This window comes from Cavia porcellus, unplaced genomic scaffold (assembly GCF_034190915.1).
Source record: "Cavia porcellus strain 051 isolate PalLab524CR breed Dunkin Hartley unplaced genomic scaffold, mCavPor4.1 scaffold_1, whole genome shotgun sequence".
Classification (NCBI taxonomy): Eukaryota; Metazoa; Chordata; class Mammalia; order Rodentia; family Caviidae; genus Cavia; species Cavia porcellus.
In genome coordinates, this window is record NW_026947484.1 from 56621655 (window position 1) to 56641365 (window position 19711).

At 45.7% G+C, this 19711-nt stretch overlaps 1 protein-coding gene across 1 annotated transcript in view; it reads right to left on the minus strand.

Moving 5' to 3' along the window:
- Positions 1–19711, minus strand: part of Shc4 (SHC adaptor protein 4) — a 94382-nt gene that overhangs the window by 44384 nt on the left and 30287 nt on the right. Inside the window, exons 3-4 of the mRNA XM_013154740.3 lie at positions 10508–10571; positions 5168–5287 (exon numbers count right to left, since the gene is read on the minus strand). Coding sequence (XP_013010194.1) covers positions 5168–5287; positions 10508–10571 — 184 coding nt within the window. The remainder of the gene's footprint in view (positions 1–5167; positions 5288–10507; positions 10572–19711) is intronic.

Genomic DNA, 19711 nt, shown 5'->3' on the forward strand with positions numbered 1-19711 from the left:
CACTGGACTAGTAACTCAGTAAACTTAATTTCTCTGGCGAGAGTGCTAAACTAAAAATAGGGATAAGTAACTGGGTGCACCTTTCAAATTGTGAGAATTAAGTGCAGGTCATGTGTGTGCGTGTGTGTGTGTGTGTGTGTTCACTCAGGACCAAGAAAGGGATTCTGGGAAAACTCAGATACTGACTTCACAAGGGGAGGTGACGCAGGACGAGGCTGGGAACTGTAAAGAAGTTTGAGTGTTGAGACTGTGATAGGGAAATTTATTTTCCAGCATGTCCAGATCTAGTCCTATGTACTATGTTCCCTCACATCTGGAGTCTCTCATCAGCTGCCTCGGGCGACAGGTCTGTTTTGTTTGGCTCATGCTAATAAGTTTGATTTCTTAATTAAAGACCAACATTTCAATACAGACACAGCAGCTAAATACCCAGGGTTCCCCTCCCCCATTTGTTTGTTTGTTTGTTTGTTTGTTTTGCAAAAGTGGAATATCTAGCAGCGCCTGGCAAGGCCTTACGGCTAGACCTCACAGGGTTCACCTTTCCCCAGGGAAGGTGCCGCTTGTCAGGTTCCCCAGCACAGCAACACCCTTCATGGCTGTGCCTGAGTCAGTTTCCTCTTAGACCTGGACTGTTCACTTTGTCTGCCTGAACTCCAGATATCTGAAGTCTCTCTGAGTATCCATTTTCTGACTTTTTGATCTTTCTTAGGTCTCTTACTTTCTCAGTGCAGCAGCCATTAAAACGGGTGACATTTGTAGGAGGGAGGAAAGAGTATGAACGGGAGCTGACGAGACTGACGTTTTTGCTTAAAGCCCTATAATACTTACAACTCTCTCTTTTTATCCATGATTAAGGTTCACTTACTTGTCAATTGCAATCTGAAAATTTTAAGTGGAAAAGTCCAGGAGTAACTAAATTTTACTGCACACCATGTGATGAGCGGGGTGAGAGCTCATGCCACCTAGCTCTCTCCCACACAGTGGCCACATGGTGGAATGTGACTCATCCTTCCCCCAGTGGGTCCATGCTGTGTACACTACCCGCCTGACAGTCAGCTGGAAGACTTTTCAGTTACTCGGCCCACTGTTGAGGTACCAAGTGGAAGCAGCCTCACTGTATTTAATGATGGGTGCAAAGCACAAAGCACCTGGAAATTGAGTGTGACAGAGAAGCTGTGAATGCTTCCTTTAACTGAAAAAGTGAAAGTTACTGACTTAAGGAAAGAAAGCAAATCCTATGCTGAGGTGGCCAAAGTGAGAACAAAGAACATACATAGGATTTGGTATTTCTGTGGTTTCGGGCTTCCACCGAGGGCTTGAAACATATCCCCCGCAGATAAGGGAAAGGGGTACTAATATTAAAAAGGTCTGTCTCTTGAATTTGAAACGAGCCAAGCATGGTGTCAACAGGCTTTGTAATTCTAGCACTCTGGGAGGCTGAGGCAAGAGGATCACAAATTTGAGTCCATCCTGGGCAAGTTGATGAGATCTTGTCTCAAAACTTACATTTTTTTAAGGATAGGGAATGTAGCTCAGTGTGAAGATCCTAGGTTCAACCTCCAATGTCAAGAAAAAGAAAGGAGAGAAACTCCAACAACTTGTCATTCCATAATGTACTCCCTTACTCCAAAAACATGGCAACTGGAAGACATTATATGTTTTATTTAATGATATTTTCTCCCTCTGAGGGTCTATGAAACGTTTATGGGAGTAATGATTATAATTTTAATGACTGGAAATAAACGCGAGCACCCGACCAGTCAGTGGTACCACTTACGGGTATATCTGTAAACCTGAACATGTTTTATGTTTTCAGCCCAATGGGTACCTTAGAAGTTAGCAGAGAGAGGTGCGTTTGTGTTTCTTTGCGTGTCCAGGCCCGGCTTTCATTAATTAATAAATCTTTTCCTCGTGCAACATTCATGAGGTCTCTCTCCCCTGACCATTTTAACTGCCCTCTGGGGGACACCTACAGCTTCCTGAAGTGAAGGAGCCACCCTTAAGGGTGCAGAATAGCTCCAAATCAGCCCCTGGGCCTGAGAACGGTGAGAGCCCAGCTGTGGTTCCCACTCTTAACAGTGGGCTGAACCCAGCCCATTCTAGGCCGACCCTGCAGACAATCAGCAGTGAGTGGCCTCAAAGGCTCATCATGGATGCAGCAGTGGAAGCTCGCCTGCCTACAAGGCTCCAGCTCTGCCTGTTCTTCGTCTTCTACAGAGCTCTCAGGTAATTCAACTTCCTTATAAGAGGCAGGGAGAGTTCATGATTGAAAGCTTTGAGCCTCTATGGTACCAAGCACATGGGCAGAAACTAAAACGAAATCTACATCTTTAGATGATGAGGTCAAAACACATGGATGATGGGGGCCTCACCAGCCCAAACAGTTATGCATCGACATAGCAGTGGATCCCCTCTCCGGGGTAATCAACTCGACCAAGCAGAAATCGTTTGAATTCTTTCATGTGAAACATTTAGTGTTCTGTCATTGAATTTGGAAAACAAGGCAGCCCTCAAACCTTGTGCTTCTATATTACCGAAACTTTTAGAGTTGCATAGTTTACACTTTTCCCATTTAGTACTGGGGACATATAGGAAGAACCACTACCTCGACGCTGGCCCTGTGCTGACGGATTTATATCCAGTACCTCATTTAATCCTCTAAACAGCCCTCTTACACATTCATTGCTAAATCCATCCTGTCAGAAACCCCCATGCAGGGAGTTCCAGTTCACCAAGGACGAAAACCAAAGTTCAGAGTATTCCAGCAGCTGCTAATAAGTTGCAAAGTCATTATTTCACCCACGATGTGACCTCAAGCTTCTTAGGGTTTTATCACTACCAATGCACATTCAACCTTTCCGTGCATCTTTGGTCAAAGCATAGAGTAAAACCTTTAACACTCAGAGCCTCCAATTACTACATATCAGAGAGACAGAAACCAGACTTCAGCACATGTAAATAGCTGAGCACAAAGAATGCCATTTAAAAATTACAAGCAAGTCAAAAAGAGTATCATAGTTTAGTTATGTGGTTAGCCCGATGCCTGTGCAAGGTGCAATCAAAAAATATGGTGAGTATTTAAGTAAACATGTGTTACAGTAAAAGACACACTGCTGCGGGGTGGGGATTTAGCTCAGCGGTGTAAGCGCCTGCCTTGCAAGCAGGCAGTCGTGAGTTTGATCCCCAGTACAGATAAAAAGGAAAAAGACAAAAAAAAAAAAAAAAGACACACTGCCACGAGTTCCCCTCAAAATAGTGCCCCTCACTTGCAACACATTTATCCCATTGTCTGTGCCTCTTTCTGAAGCAGCTCTGGAGTCCTCTTTCCTGAGAGTCTGTAGCTGTGCTCTCCTGGCTGCTTCAGTGTTCTCAGTCAATTAAGAACATTTCCCTTTCATGATCATTTTGACTTTGGGGAAGACCCAGAGATCACAGAGCGACTGGTGAATAAGCTGAATGGGGGACACAGCGTCGTGTGTTTACGAGCCTGTCTTTCTGTTGGATGGACAGGGCAGCTCCATTCACTGGATTTTTGATCACACCTTATAAACACAATCACAAAATAAGACTTCCAGAACTGCTGCCACCAGAGAGATAGGATAAGTGAGGGGGAGGATTCAAGAGGGGCTTAGTGGCAGTGTGTTGTGGGAGCCAGCACTGAAAATATATACGTGAAGCGCTTTGCATCTAGACTGGAGATGGGGCGGTCCTGACAGGCCAGCTGAGGACTCTGTGCAAACAGAGTGAGGTGGCTTGGAGGAAGCCCACAGCCTTTGTAACCAGGAGGTAAGCAGATTTCCTGTGCTGTCCCGAGCGTTCCAAGCCTATCTGTTCTAGCCTCTGAGCTCAGCTGGCCCAACGCTATCAGCTCAAGCAGAACACGTACTCTCCTTGAACTGTCTTTCGAACTCCCTTCTGTTCTCCTTTAGTAAAGACACCTTTGTTCTTGTTATGTTTTTCAGACAGTGAGCTCCTTTAATAACTAGAGTGGCCATCAGCCTTCTCCTTGTGACTCAAGTCATAGGGATCAGCGCCATTGTCCCCAATATTGATTGGAGACCCCAATATTAAGTGAGGAACTACATGTGTGTTTTACTGTAAAAATGTTTTTAATTTAAATATTCTCCATATGTGTGGATCACCCATAGTATATATTTTGTATTTTCTTCAGCAAGGTTGTGGTCTTAGTTACTTTTTTCTTGTTGCTGAGACAAAATACCCAACAACCCAAATTAAGGGAGGAAAGGTTGATTTAGCTCACAGTTTGTGGAGGTTTCAGTCCATAATCTGCTGACTTCAAGATGAGGTGGCTTGGCAGAGTGGCAACCATTCACGGTGGCAGAAGGCAACAAGAGCAGAAAGGGAGGCGCCAACCTCTTTTCCTCCCTATATTGTATGCAGGCTGCCTGCCTTAGTGTGGGTGCAGCACTCACACCATTAATGCCAGGACTAGACCATGAATCAATCACAAACTCCAGATTCAGCCACCTCCAAAGAGCCCACCACCCCATATCCCCAGCAGGCTTGGGGGGGGGGACATCAAGACACAAACCATAACAGCTGTTCTATAAGAAATGAGGTTAAGAAATCAGCAAAAATTCAGGCATACTGTAAATCATTAAGAAAGAAAAAATCTTGTTTGCACCATAATACTGGAAAAAGCTTTTCCGCCATATGAGTTGGAGAAAAGCATCTTCTACTTAGATTTTAGTTACCTAGAACAGTTTCCCTGACATCACCTTTTCCCCTCTGTCCCTTATCAGCAACCCAGTCCAACATACTCAGTTATGATCAGGGAGTCCCTTTTCCCCTGGGAGAGCTGGCAGACATTCATCAATGACCAGACTAAAGGTATTAGTTAGCAAGTGCTGTTTACTATGTTCTTCAAACCTCTGCTCTTCATACAAAGCCAACTAGGAAGCAGCAAGTATGTACACACTTAAAAGCCAACAGTAATTTTGTGATGCTATTATTCTAATTACTGAAGATAATTTCCAATATGGCTGCCCCAAGATTTACGCCTACATTTTTGCGAAGAGTTTTGCTTTTCTATTTTGGCTTATTGAGCTGTGAGCATTCTCTGTCGGACACTTTATTTTTATCAGTACTCTCAGACTTCCCAAAAAACAGAGCTGCATCAAATGACAAGCAGCAGCCTCTGTCTTACCTGCTGGTTGTCGAGGTTCATCAGTGTGAGGCTGCAGGTTGAGATGGTCAGCTTTATGTTCATTCCAGAAAACTGGAGATTACTCTTTCCAAGAACTGCCGAGAGGAACTTAAGGGGAGCCTTTAAAAATAACAGACACAACACTGTGAGTTATGGATGTTGTTAACAGATGGGCCATGTTTTCTAGATGTTAAAAAGGGGCCTTCTCTATTCTACTTTATATAAATCAATGAGGTGAGTTGCTTTTTCATTTTAAAAATATTTTTTTAAAAAATTGGGAATGCAACAAATTCTTTTGTAAGTCAAATATTAGAGGCCCTTGAAGTTTTCTTGTCCTGTCCATCTCCCCAGATGCTTTGTACCTAGAAATTCCTGGGTGAGTCCACAGCAGCTGGGCTCATGTCCATCTCAGTACACATGAAATAAAGGAAAAGCCGAGAATGCACGAATCCTACCACTGAAGCCGCAGAGTGCTTCAGCCTGGTGGCTGCCCTCAAGTGACCCGTACTTGAAACCCCACCTTTGGTCACCTTTCTAGGTCACTGTTTTCAGACCAAGGTCCTTGTTAAAATGAACAAATATGACCTAGACTCCTTTCTCTGTTAATTCATGAATAAGCTGGCTTACCAGAATTTACAAACGGGAAAGAGAGGAAGATCCTGAGGAAAAGGAAAGTTTTGAAATTTTTGTTAAAGTTATTGTTTTGTTATTTTTTTGAGACAGGCTCTCACTCTGTGGTCCAGACCTTGAAATCACTACGCAGCCCAAGCTGACCCCAAAATGCAATAATCATCCTGCCACAGCCTCTTAGGTGCTGGGATTATAGGAGTGCACCACTACAGCAGGATAAAACGGAAATTCTTGACCAGGGATTTCTTAGAAAGAGGAGAGAATGCTTGGGAGTTTAAAGGCAGAGGTACCGATGCACAGAGAGGTGAGAGGTGGGACCGCACAGCTTCTTCAAGCAGTCCTGTCACTTAGCGGCTTATGACTTAGGACAAATAACCTTCCTAAGCCCCAACTTTCTTTCCTATTAAATGGGAAAGAAGGTAGATGTCTTGTTAGAGCTGTTGTGGTGTGAAGATTAAGTTAGATGGTAAGTGGAGTACAGTTGGTATAGCACTTGGCTGTGTGCATGCGAGCTGCTGTTATTACCATTACGTTTCCCAGTCTGAGGTTCGAAGAGACAGACTGGGAGACTAAGACTTGCACCCCTTGGCTGGAAAGAGCCAAACTGGGGACAGAAAATTGACGAGTACTTAAAAAAAAAAAAAGGATCAATATTTCAGGCCATCAATGGAAACACAATTTGCTCCTTTCCTGGCCTCACTTGTGTATTTACTCTTATTCGATCCCTTCTGGAACCACAGCAAGAGGTCAGGCAGACATTATTGGAATTCAGTGCCTAGGTTTCCATTTTCTTCCCCGGTGCCCTGCACATTCTAGAATGCAGTGAAAACAGAAGGTGTCCAAACAGCCTCACTCTCCCTTTGTCACCAAGCTGACCCTTGACGGTGCCTTAACAGTGAAGACAGTGCCTGTCTTCCCTGTCATGCTGCCCTTGGCCACAAAGTTTCAGGATTCTTTTGTCCTCTAAGATGATGGCATTTAACAGCAAATCACTCATTTATTTCTGCAGAGGTTTTTTTTTTTCCATGCTAGTTTTTTTTTTTTTTTTCATTGTTATTAGGGCCCAGGAATTTAGCTCAGTGGCACAAGCACTTGCTTGGCAAGTGCAAGGTCGTGAGTTTGATCCCTGGTACCAATAAATAAATAAATAAATAAAATTGTTATTAAATACTAATTGGATAATAATACCAGCCTTGACAAGCATCTGGTATTTGTGAAGAATGTTCACACACATCTTAATCTTGCCCTCAAAATAACCTTAAACTTGGGAGAAATGCTCCATGCATGTTTATTGCAGAGAGGAAGACAAGAGTCCTCCACTGTCACAGAAATGACCTGAGTGCCTGTAGGCCACAGAACAGAGCATGTGGTTTCTTGTGGCCACGCAGGATTGGCAGGGAGACAGCCTGGCTTCCACCAGCCAGGTGACCCAGGGACCTCTGGGGAGTTGGCTGAGGGCCTCCGGGGGGGGGGGGAGCCTCTGAAGCCCTCTGGTGACTCAGTTTACACAGCTGGAGTGACACTACCATTCCACTCTTCCCCTGTGCCCAGGCCTGGCCTGGGAAAAGCGCAGCTCAGCAATAAAGCAGAGGACCCGGCGACATCCTAACAAACCACGCTGATTGTCAGTGCTGTGTCTTAAGTGGAGAAGAGGGTGGGACTGTGGGGCCCTGGCCTGGGGATGGGTGGCTGCCGGGTGGAAGGAGAAGGGAACAGAAAGGAGAGGCCGAGCATGGCGGGGGAGAGCGGAGGCTGGCTGGGTGGTGCTGGGCCCCATCCCACAAACGAGACCAGTAGTTGCCCTTCATGAACGGGTCTGTCGGTACTGACACAGCAGTCTGGCTCTTTGGACTCTGTGTTACACAGGCCCTCAGGAACCTCCGGTCCTTTTGCTTAGCAGATTTTGGCTCCCTGAGCTGGGGACAGATGCCAGGCCAGACAAGCAGAGAGCATCATGGGTAAGGGTGTGGCTCCCGCAGGCTGACACCCTGGTCTCCACCCACTTCAATCGACTGGGCCACTATGCAAGTTCCTTAACCCCCAGGGGCCCCAGTCTCCTCACCTGTCAAATGGTGATAATAGGACAGGTTCAGGTTTTTGAAAATTTATTTATTTTCTGAGATAGGGGCTTGTGATGTTGCCCAGACTGGCCTCAGCCTCATGCCTCAGCCTTCTAATAGCTGAGGTTACAGATGTGAGCTGTCAGGCCTGGCTATTTGGAGGTTGTTGTTGTTTTGGGGATTTCCCCCCCAAATTAACAAGGTATTAAAAAAAAAAAAAGCAAGCAAGAAACAAAGCATAGCTGGGCATGGTGGTGCATACCTCTAATCCCAACACTCAGGAGGTAGGTTGCCATGAGGCTGAGGCCAGCCTGGGCTACAACAGTGAGACCCTCTCTCACAAAGCCACACGCAAGGGCCAGGGATTTAGCTCAGTGGCTAAGTGCCTGCCAAGCACAAAGTCGTGAGTTCAATCCCTGGTACCAATAAAAAAGCCAGAGATACATACAAAAGCCTGGTATCAAAATTTATGCAACACTGCAAAAGCAGGGTTGGCAGGGGAATTACAGGCATCAAACCTTACACTAAAAAAAGGAAGATTTCAAGTAAAACACCTCACTTTACAATTTAAGGGTCTAAGAAAAGAGCAAATTAAACCCAAAGCTGGTAGAACAAAGGAAATAATAAAGGCTAGACACCAAAGATTTAGAGACTAGAAAAGCAGTGCCCCTGACCTAGGTACTTACAGGTAACAACGGCTAAGGTGACACCTGGATCATCTGATAAATTCACCATGTGTTATGTGTAGGTTTTTGTTTGTTTGTTTTGTTTTTACTACAGTCAAAAAAATTTGGACAAGAATAAAAATGCAAAGTTCTGGGAAGAGTCCCTAGGGCTATCAAACCACATAGTGTGTGTTTAAATTTTAACAAATTTAGAGTAGAAGACACATGGCTGTGAACCCCTTCTAAACACACCTATGCCGGTATTCCCGCCAACGCCACCGTCTAAAGCAGTTTCGGGAGCTCTCCTGTGTGTCTTTCTAAAGTGGTGAATGGAAGGCACCAGGGCCACCCAACAGAAAGCCTGGCTTCTTCAAACATGACTTTGTGTCTCACCCACCTTATGCACTGGTCTCACGCTGCAACTTCCAGCTCTTCCCCAAAGCCACAGTGACCGTGAAAGGAAGCATTCTGAACTGTTTCAAGACACGGAGGAAGCCAGGACAGCAAAGCTAAAGACACTCACAAAAGAGGACTTTCAGAGCTACTCCAGAAAGCGGCAAGAACGGTTGACCAGTGCGTTTGAATCAAGGAGGAATATTTTGAGAGAGATTCACAGCACTATGCCTTTGACTATAATCTATTTTTAAACATTTAAATATTCACTGTGTTATTCAATCACTCCTTAAATGAAGTACTCAATCAAATGAAGGAAACGAATTTTAAAATTTCTGTTTTTTTTTCATGGGTGTACCTTCTGGAAAGTTGATAGCCAGGTTTCTTTTCTTTTGTTTTGTTTTGGGGTTTGGAGATCCCTATTCCCAAAATAAAAGTTTTCAATGAATGAGTCTGTATGTTAGGATCCTCCAGTTGAAGTACCCTATTCAGAGATGAGGAGGAGAAGGAGGAGTCGTCATCTAGATGTGGCTTTGGGGTCCTGAGTTCCATCAAAGAAGCCAGTAGTAAGAAACCCTCCCCAGAATTCAGGAGCCAGAGTTCCCAAACCCAGTGGCTCCGCTGAGTCACGCTGGGTGACCCTGGGTTCAGCCCTATGTAAATGAGGAAGAACAGTAAACACAGACTGAGGCAGGGGACACAGAAATAAAGCACTAAGCTAGGACTTGGCAGTCTCGGTGACTGTGGCCAGTTGTGTCCTCCATCACCCTAGTGACCGCTCTTCCCTCAGACCAGCCTGGGGCTGGCAACACGAAAGGGGTAGACCAGATTCTCTCCAAAGCGCCCCTTCTTAAACTGTCCACTACTGTAGGATTTGGATTTTGACCTCGAGAGCCTTCTGCAACTCCTCACTGGGCATTTCATTCTAGAATTAACAGCATTGTAGCGACGGCAATACGATCAGCATAAAATCAAAGGTCTCATATATGTATATCACACTGAGGTACACTCCGTGGACATGACTCCATTCTTATATAACCCTCAGAAAGTGCTGTTTGCTCCCATCTTACAGATGGGGAAATTGAGGATCCAGTGAATAAGCAGCTTGTCCAATGTCACACAGTTACGGGATGGCAGAGACGGGATTTCAACCCAAGTACATCTGGCATTTGAACTTTTGCTTTCTTTCAGTGTGAACGGTCCCTCCCCCTCAGGTGTTCTGACCTCACCTCTCTGCCTGTTGTCACTTGAAAACAGACCAGAAAGTCTAAAAAGTCATAGAGTTTAAAATGTAAATCACATACGTTATACAACACCAAAACCGGAAGACACCGAACTGGCCATGTGGTTGAACTGCATAACCTCCCAGGACAAGCCCAGCATCTCGGGGAGAGAGGGACACCACGCTGAGGGCAGGCAGGCACCCTGCGTCACACAGTGGGGTCAGAGAGCACCTCTGGGTGCAGCTCTGGTATCACACCCCCTAAGGAAGGCCAGGCAGGACCTGGCCTCACAGAGTGGGACGAGCCGGCAACTCCTTCGATGCCATCTGTGCCACAGTTAGAAAAAACGTAAACCACATCAATATTTACCTTTCGCTTTTTAATGGCTCCATGGGCCCCGGGCACAGCTTCGCACAAGCGACTTATTGCTTCCCTGCGGGACAGAAACCATAGAAAGACTTAGCATGTCTCCTGCATATGCCAAGCGTCAAGAAAAGTTAGAAAGCAGTGTGACCAAGGCCAACACAAAGGACCGTCCTTCCCTCTGCACCTCTGCAGGAAGCATGCTGCTCATTCTTGGTCCAAACCCGGGGAAGTGTAGCAACATCCCAACACCAAAACACTGCTTTACAACAAGAAAACCCACTATTCACTTTATTCTATTTCCCCCACCTTAGATTTTTGGATTCCTTTTATTGGTACTGGAGTTTGAATCCAGGGCTGTTGCACTGAACTACATCCACAGCCCTTTTATTTTTGAGGCAGAATCTTGTCGAGTCGCTAAATTTTCCAGGCAGGATTCAAATTTGCAATCCTCCTGCCTCAGCGTCCCAGAGTGCTAGGGTTATAGGTGTGCACCACCATGCCCACTTCAGATATAGTCTTTTCTGCTGTTGATTTTCTAGCCAAAAAGGAGGGGCTGACCTTTGTTCTCATTTTTCATGACTTTATCTTTAGCAAAATCTTCACTGCAGTGAGGATTATACATAAAAAACTTCACTGAAAAATTGAATAGTATAATCCAGCTACTCAGGAAGCTGAAGCAGGAGGATTACCAGGAGTTGGAGGCCAGGCTGGGCTACATAATGAGCTCAAGGCCAGCCTTAGCTACATAGGGAAATCCTGCGTCAAAAAGAAAAACAAAACAAAACAAAAAATCTTAAAGTATTTGAGCACCAATGGTGATTGGATATAAATGAATCTGACAGCAGAGGAAGTCCAAAATGAGCACTTTAAGGTGGGCTCAAATGGAGTCTTATTGACCAAGTCACTGCCACCAGGTATTGATCGTTCATGTAGTTTTACCGAAGAAGAGAAAATCAATATCAAATTTCCTCCTTTGCTCATTTTTCTGCCCTTCCTATCCGTGGGCTTCCTGAGAACAGCAGCTGCCCTAATGGATGCGGAGGAGGAGGAGGAGGAGATGCCCACTGGCCTCCAGAAATGCAGCTCCAGCTAAAAGCTTGTGTCTCAGGACCCACCCGGCTCTGACTCTAATCAGAAGCCCAGCCTTGTGGCTTTCGATCCATGCATTACAGCCTCTTTTCACAAGGCAAATGGAGAGCTTGCTGCCTCTCTGGGATCCCCGGGGACCTCCGTTCAATTAATAAACCGCACACACACACAACCCACCCTGCCGCGCTGCCACTTTTAATGTATCAGACATTACGATGGTATTTTCTACAAGATGTTTTTTTATTCCCAAAGAAAAGGGAGTCACCTTCAAAAAAAGCAATGCAGACATGTGACTAAAAGCTGATTACTGTAGGCTGTCGAGCAAAACAATGCTCTTATAGAAGATGCTGGAAAAGTACGGAGAATTCTCAAAGGTTCCAGCATTGCTCATGTCTTATATTCTGGTCTTTTTTCCCTGGATAAATGGAACTGTTTTCCAGGATGTTTTCTTGTGCGATTTTTGCATATTTCCCAGCCACAGAAGAGCAGAGCTGGTCTTTGGTTTGACATATTTTCAGGAGTCGGCGTTTATTGTTTCTCTAGTATTCAGCCTTTGTTCTCTGAAGCAGAACACAGAGGGCTTGCCTTAGCCGTTTGGTTGGTTGATTGATATTTTCTGTCATTTTAGTGATTATTCAATAATAGATGAGACTCACATAATTGATCCAATTTGACCTCTGGGTATTGCCAAAGGCACTAGCCCCGCACCCCACTGTGTTGATGACATTTAAATAAGAGCAGTATAAAAAAGGCTGATCTTTTGCTCCGGGAGAGCCTTTTGGGGTGCTTCGTAAGTGGTTGGAAATAAAAGAGAAATGAAGGCAGACAACGCTGATGCCAAGTAGAACGTAATGGATGCAAAGATAGCAGAGTCTCCCCGCAGAACTGAGTGAAAGGGAGCCTCAGCGCGGCTGCTCCCAGGGGCGGGGAGAGGGAAGCCGCCCAGCAGAGGGAGGCTGGGAATCCCAGACAGAGAGACAGACACGCCAGGGCACCAAGGGTGCCCCGTGACAGTGCTGGAGCTCAGCAGACGCCACGAACCTGGCACTATCATGCATGCCGGTCAACCTAGCTACTCGGGAGGCAAGAGAATCAAAAGTTCAAGGCCAAGGGCTGGAGATTTAGCTCAGTGGCATAAGCACCTGCCTTGTACACAGGTGGTTGTGAGTTCAATCCCCGGTACTGATAAAAAAAAAATATCAAAGTTCAAAGCCAGCCTGGGCAGCTCAGACTTTGTCTCAACAAACATTTTTTAAATTTTTATTTTATTTATTTACTTTTATCTTTTTGAGACAGGGTTTCACTATGTAGTTCAGGCAGGCCTTAAACTCACTTTGTGGCCCAAGTTGGCTTCAAAATCAGAGATCTTCCTGCCTCAGCCTCTTGAGGGCTGGGATGATAGGTGTGTTGCACCACTTCCAGCCTCAAAAAAAAAAAAAAAAAAAAAAAAAACCCAAAACAAAAAAAACCCCTACAATCCTCATACCTCAAATAAAAAGAGAGAGGGAGAAAGGAGGTGAAGTGTGGAAGAGCAACACTGAATAAGAAGTAGGAGATACAGACAGGTGTACAGTCACGTGCCCTACACTCTGGGAGGCTGAGGCAGGAATATCAGAAGATCGGAAGTTAAGAGTTCAGCCAGGGGAACTTAGTGAGACGCTGTCTTAAAATGAAAAATAAAAGGGGCCAGGGGTGTATCTCAGTGCTAAGGCCCTTGGTTCAATCCCTAGTACTGGAAAAGAAAAAATGAAACCAAAAAACCCCACCTCCCTGTTTGTACAAATCTCAGTCTGAAAGGGTCCACTCGCCCCCTCCCCCGCCACCAGGAGCCCGGCTTCACTGCGGCCTCTCCAGTTCTGCTTTCTTCACCGTGAGAACGAATCTGAGCACCCAGCCCTGGACGAGGGCGGAGGCCAGCATCTTGTCACTGTCCTTCACAAAGACCTTTTCTGTCCCGGCCACTGGGGCGGAGGACCGCGGGCCTCGCATTCCAAGAACAAACGGTACTTTCAGGGTAGCTCTGGCCTCTGGGCCACACCCTCCCGCCGGAGGCGCTGACTGTGCAAACGCTGAAGGAGAAGAAGAAACCAGGGCGAGAGCTTTGCAGCCACAGAGGCGGCTCCGGAGACCCAGGGTGGCACCTGCACCTGCGCTGGGCCAAAGTCCTGTCCTACCCGGGCAGGGGTTCACCCCGTCGAAGATTGCTCCCCCGGGAGCCTGAGCTAGCAGGAGAGCGAGAAAAAACACCCAGCATCAACAGTGGTCACTTTGTTTATTGTTTCCCCACAAGGAGAAGAGTGGGCTGATGTAAGAGGAGGAGAATGCACTTGGAGATTTGCTTTTAAGACCACAAAGCCCCGCCTACGCTGTAAGACCAAAAAAGATATTTTGTCTGTCTTCACGGAGTTCAAACCGATCCTCTAACAAAGCCAGCTTTCTTAGGAAGGCTTGGCCCCTGCAGTTCTCAAATTATAATTTTTCTGTGTCTTTAACCCTTAAGCAGTTAAGCTCCTCTGGAAGCAATGTTGCCTAACTGCTCCCCACGTTTTGTTTTCAGGTTTGGAGACTTTATCACAATCCTAGACAAAGTGGACCATTGAACGAGTTGGGCTGCCCAGAGCTTCCTCCAGTAACAGGCAAAGCCAGGAAAATGTGTAACATGAAAGGAAACAAAGAGCCCAGCTGGAATGATGAGAAATAATGTTTCTTACATCTCCCACCCCACCACACAGGCAGAGTCTTACACACACACACACACACACACACACACACACACACACGCAGACACACATGTGTGTTCTGGTTTTGTCCAGACATAAAGATATAAAAAAAATTTTCAGCACAGCAAGAGTTTGCAAAAATCAAAGTCAAAACTCCCCTGGCAAAACTATCCCTTATGTGGCCCTCCAACAGGAAATCGTTAGAGAAATCCATCCCTAGGGTCTAAGGGCCAGGCTGTCACCTGCTCGGCTCACATTGCTTTCCCACTGGGGACCACAGACAGCCCTGGGGGGTGGTCGCTCCCATTGTGCTGGGGAAACCAGTGCCATCTTTTGGGGGAATCTCTGTCTCCAGGACATCAAGGCTTAGTGATCACTGTGCTCAGCTTTGTCCAGCTTGGTGAAACCAAAGCCATCGAAGGACACCTGGGAACCAGAGCCTGTTTCCTGGCGACAGACGCATAATGGGTACAGTCAGTGCCCATAGAGCAGTGAGAGAAGCTTGGCTTCCACTCCCTTTGTGCCCTTATCAGGGGGTATCTCCTGGGCCTGGGAGGGGGCGTCACCTGCTCACAAAATGCACACTTTTGTCTGGGGAATGGGCGTCTCAGGTCCCAGGGCCAGCAAACAAAACCTTCCCGCTGCCAGCAGCATTTACTGCTAAACCGACTCACCACACTGCTCTGTCCACCTGAGCTCTATTTAAATCCAACCCTCAAGCGCGTTTGCAATTTGACCCAATTTGAGAGCCGTAGGACGAGTGGTTCTGTCTACCCTGTGGCTGTGATACAAACTCAAACCCATTCATCCAGCCTATGCCAAGTGTCCCATTTCCCCACAAGTCTCCCTGGTGCCCAGAAATTAAATGCTGATGATCTCCTATCCCCTTAATGATTTCCTATAGTAAAAAAACACACGTGACATTCAAATATCTCACACTCTCAAAGTGATAGCTTATAGGATTTGTAAATGGTTAAGTGTTATTGTAAATGGTTAAGTGTTATTGTAAAAAAGAGAGGAAAAGAAAGTGGTCTAAAGGATATAACTGCGGGGCTGGGGATTTAGCTCAGCGGCATAAGCACCTGCCTTGCAAGCAGGCAGTCGTGAGTTCGATCCCTGGTACCCAAAAAGACAAAAAAAAAAAAAAAAATCTGAAAAAGGATATAACTGCATGTATATTTAAGTGTGTAGGATGGAAAACCTTATTACTGAGTTTTTGTTGGATCATTGAACAGAACTGTCTGCAATCTCACTGTATGACTGTCTACTTGTATGCTTTAATTTTGTAATTTGGACAACTGTTTCTAAGATGACAATATGTAATCTATTAACTAGAGATTTCTTACTGTATATTTTTTTGAAATTCTGTATTACTTGTACCCTCTTTTAAAAAAAGCTTATGAAAATGACAATAGTTTCATACAAAATATAAAATTTAAAAAACTATGCTCCTTTAAGATAAGCAACTCATCCGGCACTCAACCCCTATAACCAAGAGAGGAAAGCCTGGCTACTGTACCAGCTGGCAGCAGACCTTGGCATCACCCAATTTCAGAAGGCCTGGGAGGCCAGGCAGTGTGCCCCAAGAGGGCAGTGTGTGAAGCTGTGAGTGTGAAGCCAAAGGTGCAGTGGAAAATCCAGAAGTTTGGAAAAGCCAGGAGCATGAATTGCCTAAGGAAAGCTGTGAGGAGGGGGCAAGGCCAGCCCAAGAGACAAGCCCTGAGAGCTACAACCACCAGAAGCGTCATGGAGGTGGTGTCACCCAAGCACTCTGGAGCTCAAAACCAGATTGCTTCAGATGCTAAACACCAAACTCCAGGACTTACTGTTTGCCTTGCTGGATTCTGGACTTCCTTTGGTCCCATTCCTTTGTATCCCCCTTGGTACCTTTGGAATGGAAACGTTTATCTTATGAATATTGAAAGTGTTTCACTTTCTTTGCGTTTGTACAGGGGCTCACAGCTAAGAGTTTGCCTTAGATCTTGGAGGAGACTTGGGACTTGGCCTTTCCAGCAATGCTGAAACTGTTAGGACTTTAGTAATTCTGGTAGATGGACTAAATGCCTTTCCCATAAAGGGATATATGGGACCAGGGGAGGAATATTATAGTTTGTGTTTAGATGTAACCCCAAAGCCTCATGCAGCATGGAGGTAGCTGAGTCTAATGTTTGTGACTGGTTAGTAGTTTAGCGCTGTGATTGATGGTGTGAGAGCTGCACCAGCCTGGGGCAGAGCCTGCACAATACAGAGGGAAGGAGGTGTGCTTTCCCCATGTATTGTCCTTTTCACTCTTGTCCTCGTGGCCACCATGAATGGCTGCCCCTAAGCCACGCCACCCTGCCATGGAGACAACTGAGTATGGACTGAAACCTCCAAAAACCATAAACTAAATAAGTCTTTCTTTCCCTAGATTTGAGGGTTGGGTATTTTGTACATCTGTTCAGACAAAACATCCAAAATGCTATAAAGGCGTGCATTTTGGCATTCTAGAGTACCCTGATACTCAGTGCGATCACTTAAGGTCAAAGCTTGTTTTTTTAAGAAACCAAAACAGATCCAATTTAATCAGCCACGTTGTTCACCTCATTTTACTCTAACTGATGTGCATCTACTTCCAAATATTAGGCCAATCTGTCAAGAAAGACAACCCAGTTCTATTTAACATTATTGAAAAGTTAGTCATCAAGCTGTCTACATTACTGAGAGGGACAGCAAGTGCAAAACGAATGCAGACTTCCTCCACTGGTTTTTAAAGACGAGTAAGTGGCTCCTTCAAAGATTTTCTGGGCACATATGTTACAGGTTTCCTCTGGGAAGCCCATTATGGGTGTACATGAATGTGTGCATGTACATGTACCTCACCTCTGAAAGGACCTGATACCTGGCCTACTCAGTTAAATCCTATGGCCAAGAACGGCAGGCCAGCCCTGACCTCCTCATCTCCAAGAGTTCACCAACATAACCATTTAGGTGTTGACTAAACCTGGAAGTTTTTACCATAAACTGGGAGCTGATGAAGATGCAGACTTCTGGGCCCGCTTGGAGAGGTTTTGATCCTGGGGTCCCCGCTCTGTTCTCCGTGCTTCTCGCTGCTTTGTTGTGAGCCACGCACCTCCTCCACCCACCTCCCCTGCCTTGGAGCCGCTAGGTATGGACTGAAACCTCTGCAAAGCGTGAGCCAAAACAAATCTCTCCTTTCACTTGTGGGTGTCAGGTATTTTGTCCCAGCAATGAGAGAAGTGACTCAGACAGATGCCAAGACATCAGGTCACCTGTTCCTGAAGACTACAGGAGAGGCGACTATACTGCCTCTCTATTTCCCATCTGGGAAAAGACCCATTTCCAGCTTAGCTGGTCTGCATGTGTGATGGCTGCACGGTCCAGCCATCTCCTCTGCCCTCTGCTTGCCCACCTGCCCACCTGTGGAAAGTGCTCTTCCTGGGGAGTACCTAGAGGTGCCGGACCCTCGATCACATCCCCCCTTTCACCCCAGGAGGGGAGAGTGACCCACCTTCTCCCTCCCTGAGAGACAGGGTGCATCCGCCCTTCAATGCGCTTCCCGTCTACGCAGTGGTTCTCAGCCGTGCTGACATTGGAGAAACCCAGGGAGCAACAAGACTTCAGTGTGGGGAGCAGGAATCAGAAGGGTGCTTTGGACAAAGCCTCTGGAGACTCTGATTTCATGGTGCAGGAGGTGGGTTAGGGGCAGGGAGGCTCAAATCCTCTCTTGTGTGTTACTGGCGCTCTTGGACTGCAAAGCCCCCCACACATACAGAAACAGTGTGCAGAGAGCTCTCCAGAAAATAATTCTGGGCTGCGTGAGCCACACAGTTCTATGAAACCACTGGACACTGATGCTGTAGCTGGCAGGGCAGACAGACAAACAGCATGGACAGACAAACAGCATGTTTATGATCATGTCAGTAACACCATGGACCCTGAAATATGAACTCAGTATCATCTGTGCATGTCACAAAAAATTCTGTCTCTTCAACCATTTAAAAATACCAAAATCACTCGTGGCCGGCAAGGTAGAAGGCTGAGTTTGGTCTGCAGATGATGGTTTTTGGACCCTTGCTTTACACCAAAAGCAGGGACATAACCAATTAGAGCACAACCTTCTCATTTTTACAAATAAAGGTTATTTGCACTATTTTGGGCTTGGTCTGTCCTGCAAGGATCCATGTGTTAAAGGCTTGGTCACTGCCTGCAGCTCAACAGGAAGTTGGAGGAGGCTTCAGGAAGCAGGGCATGGTAGACAGAAGTGAGGTCACCAGGGGTGTGGCTTTGAGGGAGATATGGAGACCCCAGCTCCTCTGTGAGGGGAGCAGCTGAGTGCATTCCTCCACCACAACACTAAGCCCCCAGACAACAGGCTAACCAACCAGGGACTGAAATCTTCAAAATGTGAGCCAGAGCAAACCTTTCTTCTTTTTTAAGGAGATTGTCTCAAGTATCTGTTACAGTAACAGAGACTGACTGACACATTCTCATTCAGTTTCTCTGCACAAGAAGTTGAGCATTATGAGATGGGTGTTGTTATTATGTCAATGTAAAAATTACAGAACACCTTTCATACTTCAAATTATCATATTCTATTCTTTTTTGTGTCTCCCTACTAGTGTTCAACACATGGAGAGAGAAAAAATTCTTTTTTTTAATATCAAGGAACCTCATTCAGATATACCACGGCATGATACAGTGCCAAGTGCTTGGTGGATACACAGATAAATCAAAGCATAAAACAACAGTAAATGTTAAAGGAGCAAAATTTGAGTTCCTTAATTTATCTATAACTCTCCTTCCTTATGATAATGGAGAGCAAAGGAAATGAGCTAAGAGGACTCTGCAGGGAGCCAGAGTTTAAACTCTATTGTCGCTCACAATCTTTGTGACTTTGTGAATTACGTAACTATGCACATGCTAGCCATGTTCCTAATGGCAATCTGCTGTAAGAACAGGGCAGGAACAACACTCAGCACCCAGTGAAGTATTCTGCACACTATATCTGGGTTGCTATAGGTAACATTTTGCATAACAGGTCAAATTATGTCTATCATGCAAATAAAATGGCTAGTATGAGTTTCTTTTCTTTTGATTTTTTTTTTTTTTTTTTTTTTTTTTGAGACATCTTGCTAGGTAATCCAGGCTGGCCTTGAACTCACCACATAGCCCAGGCCATCCTCCAATTTACAGCGATCCCCCTGCCTCAGCCTCCTGAATATGCTGAGATTACAGGCTTGTGCCACCACGCTCAGCTAAGGACTTATGAAAGATGAACCTGTATTTTATTTTCTGAGCTGCGGATAGCAGACTACGTCAGAGGCACCATCTGCTCAACACATGCGTCTCTTACTCTTTGCCACTTTAAACCAGTTTTTAAAGCTTCGCGTCTCAG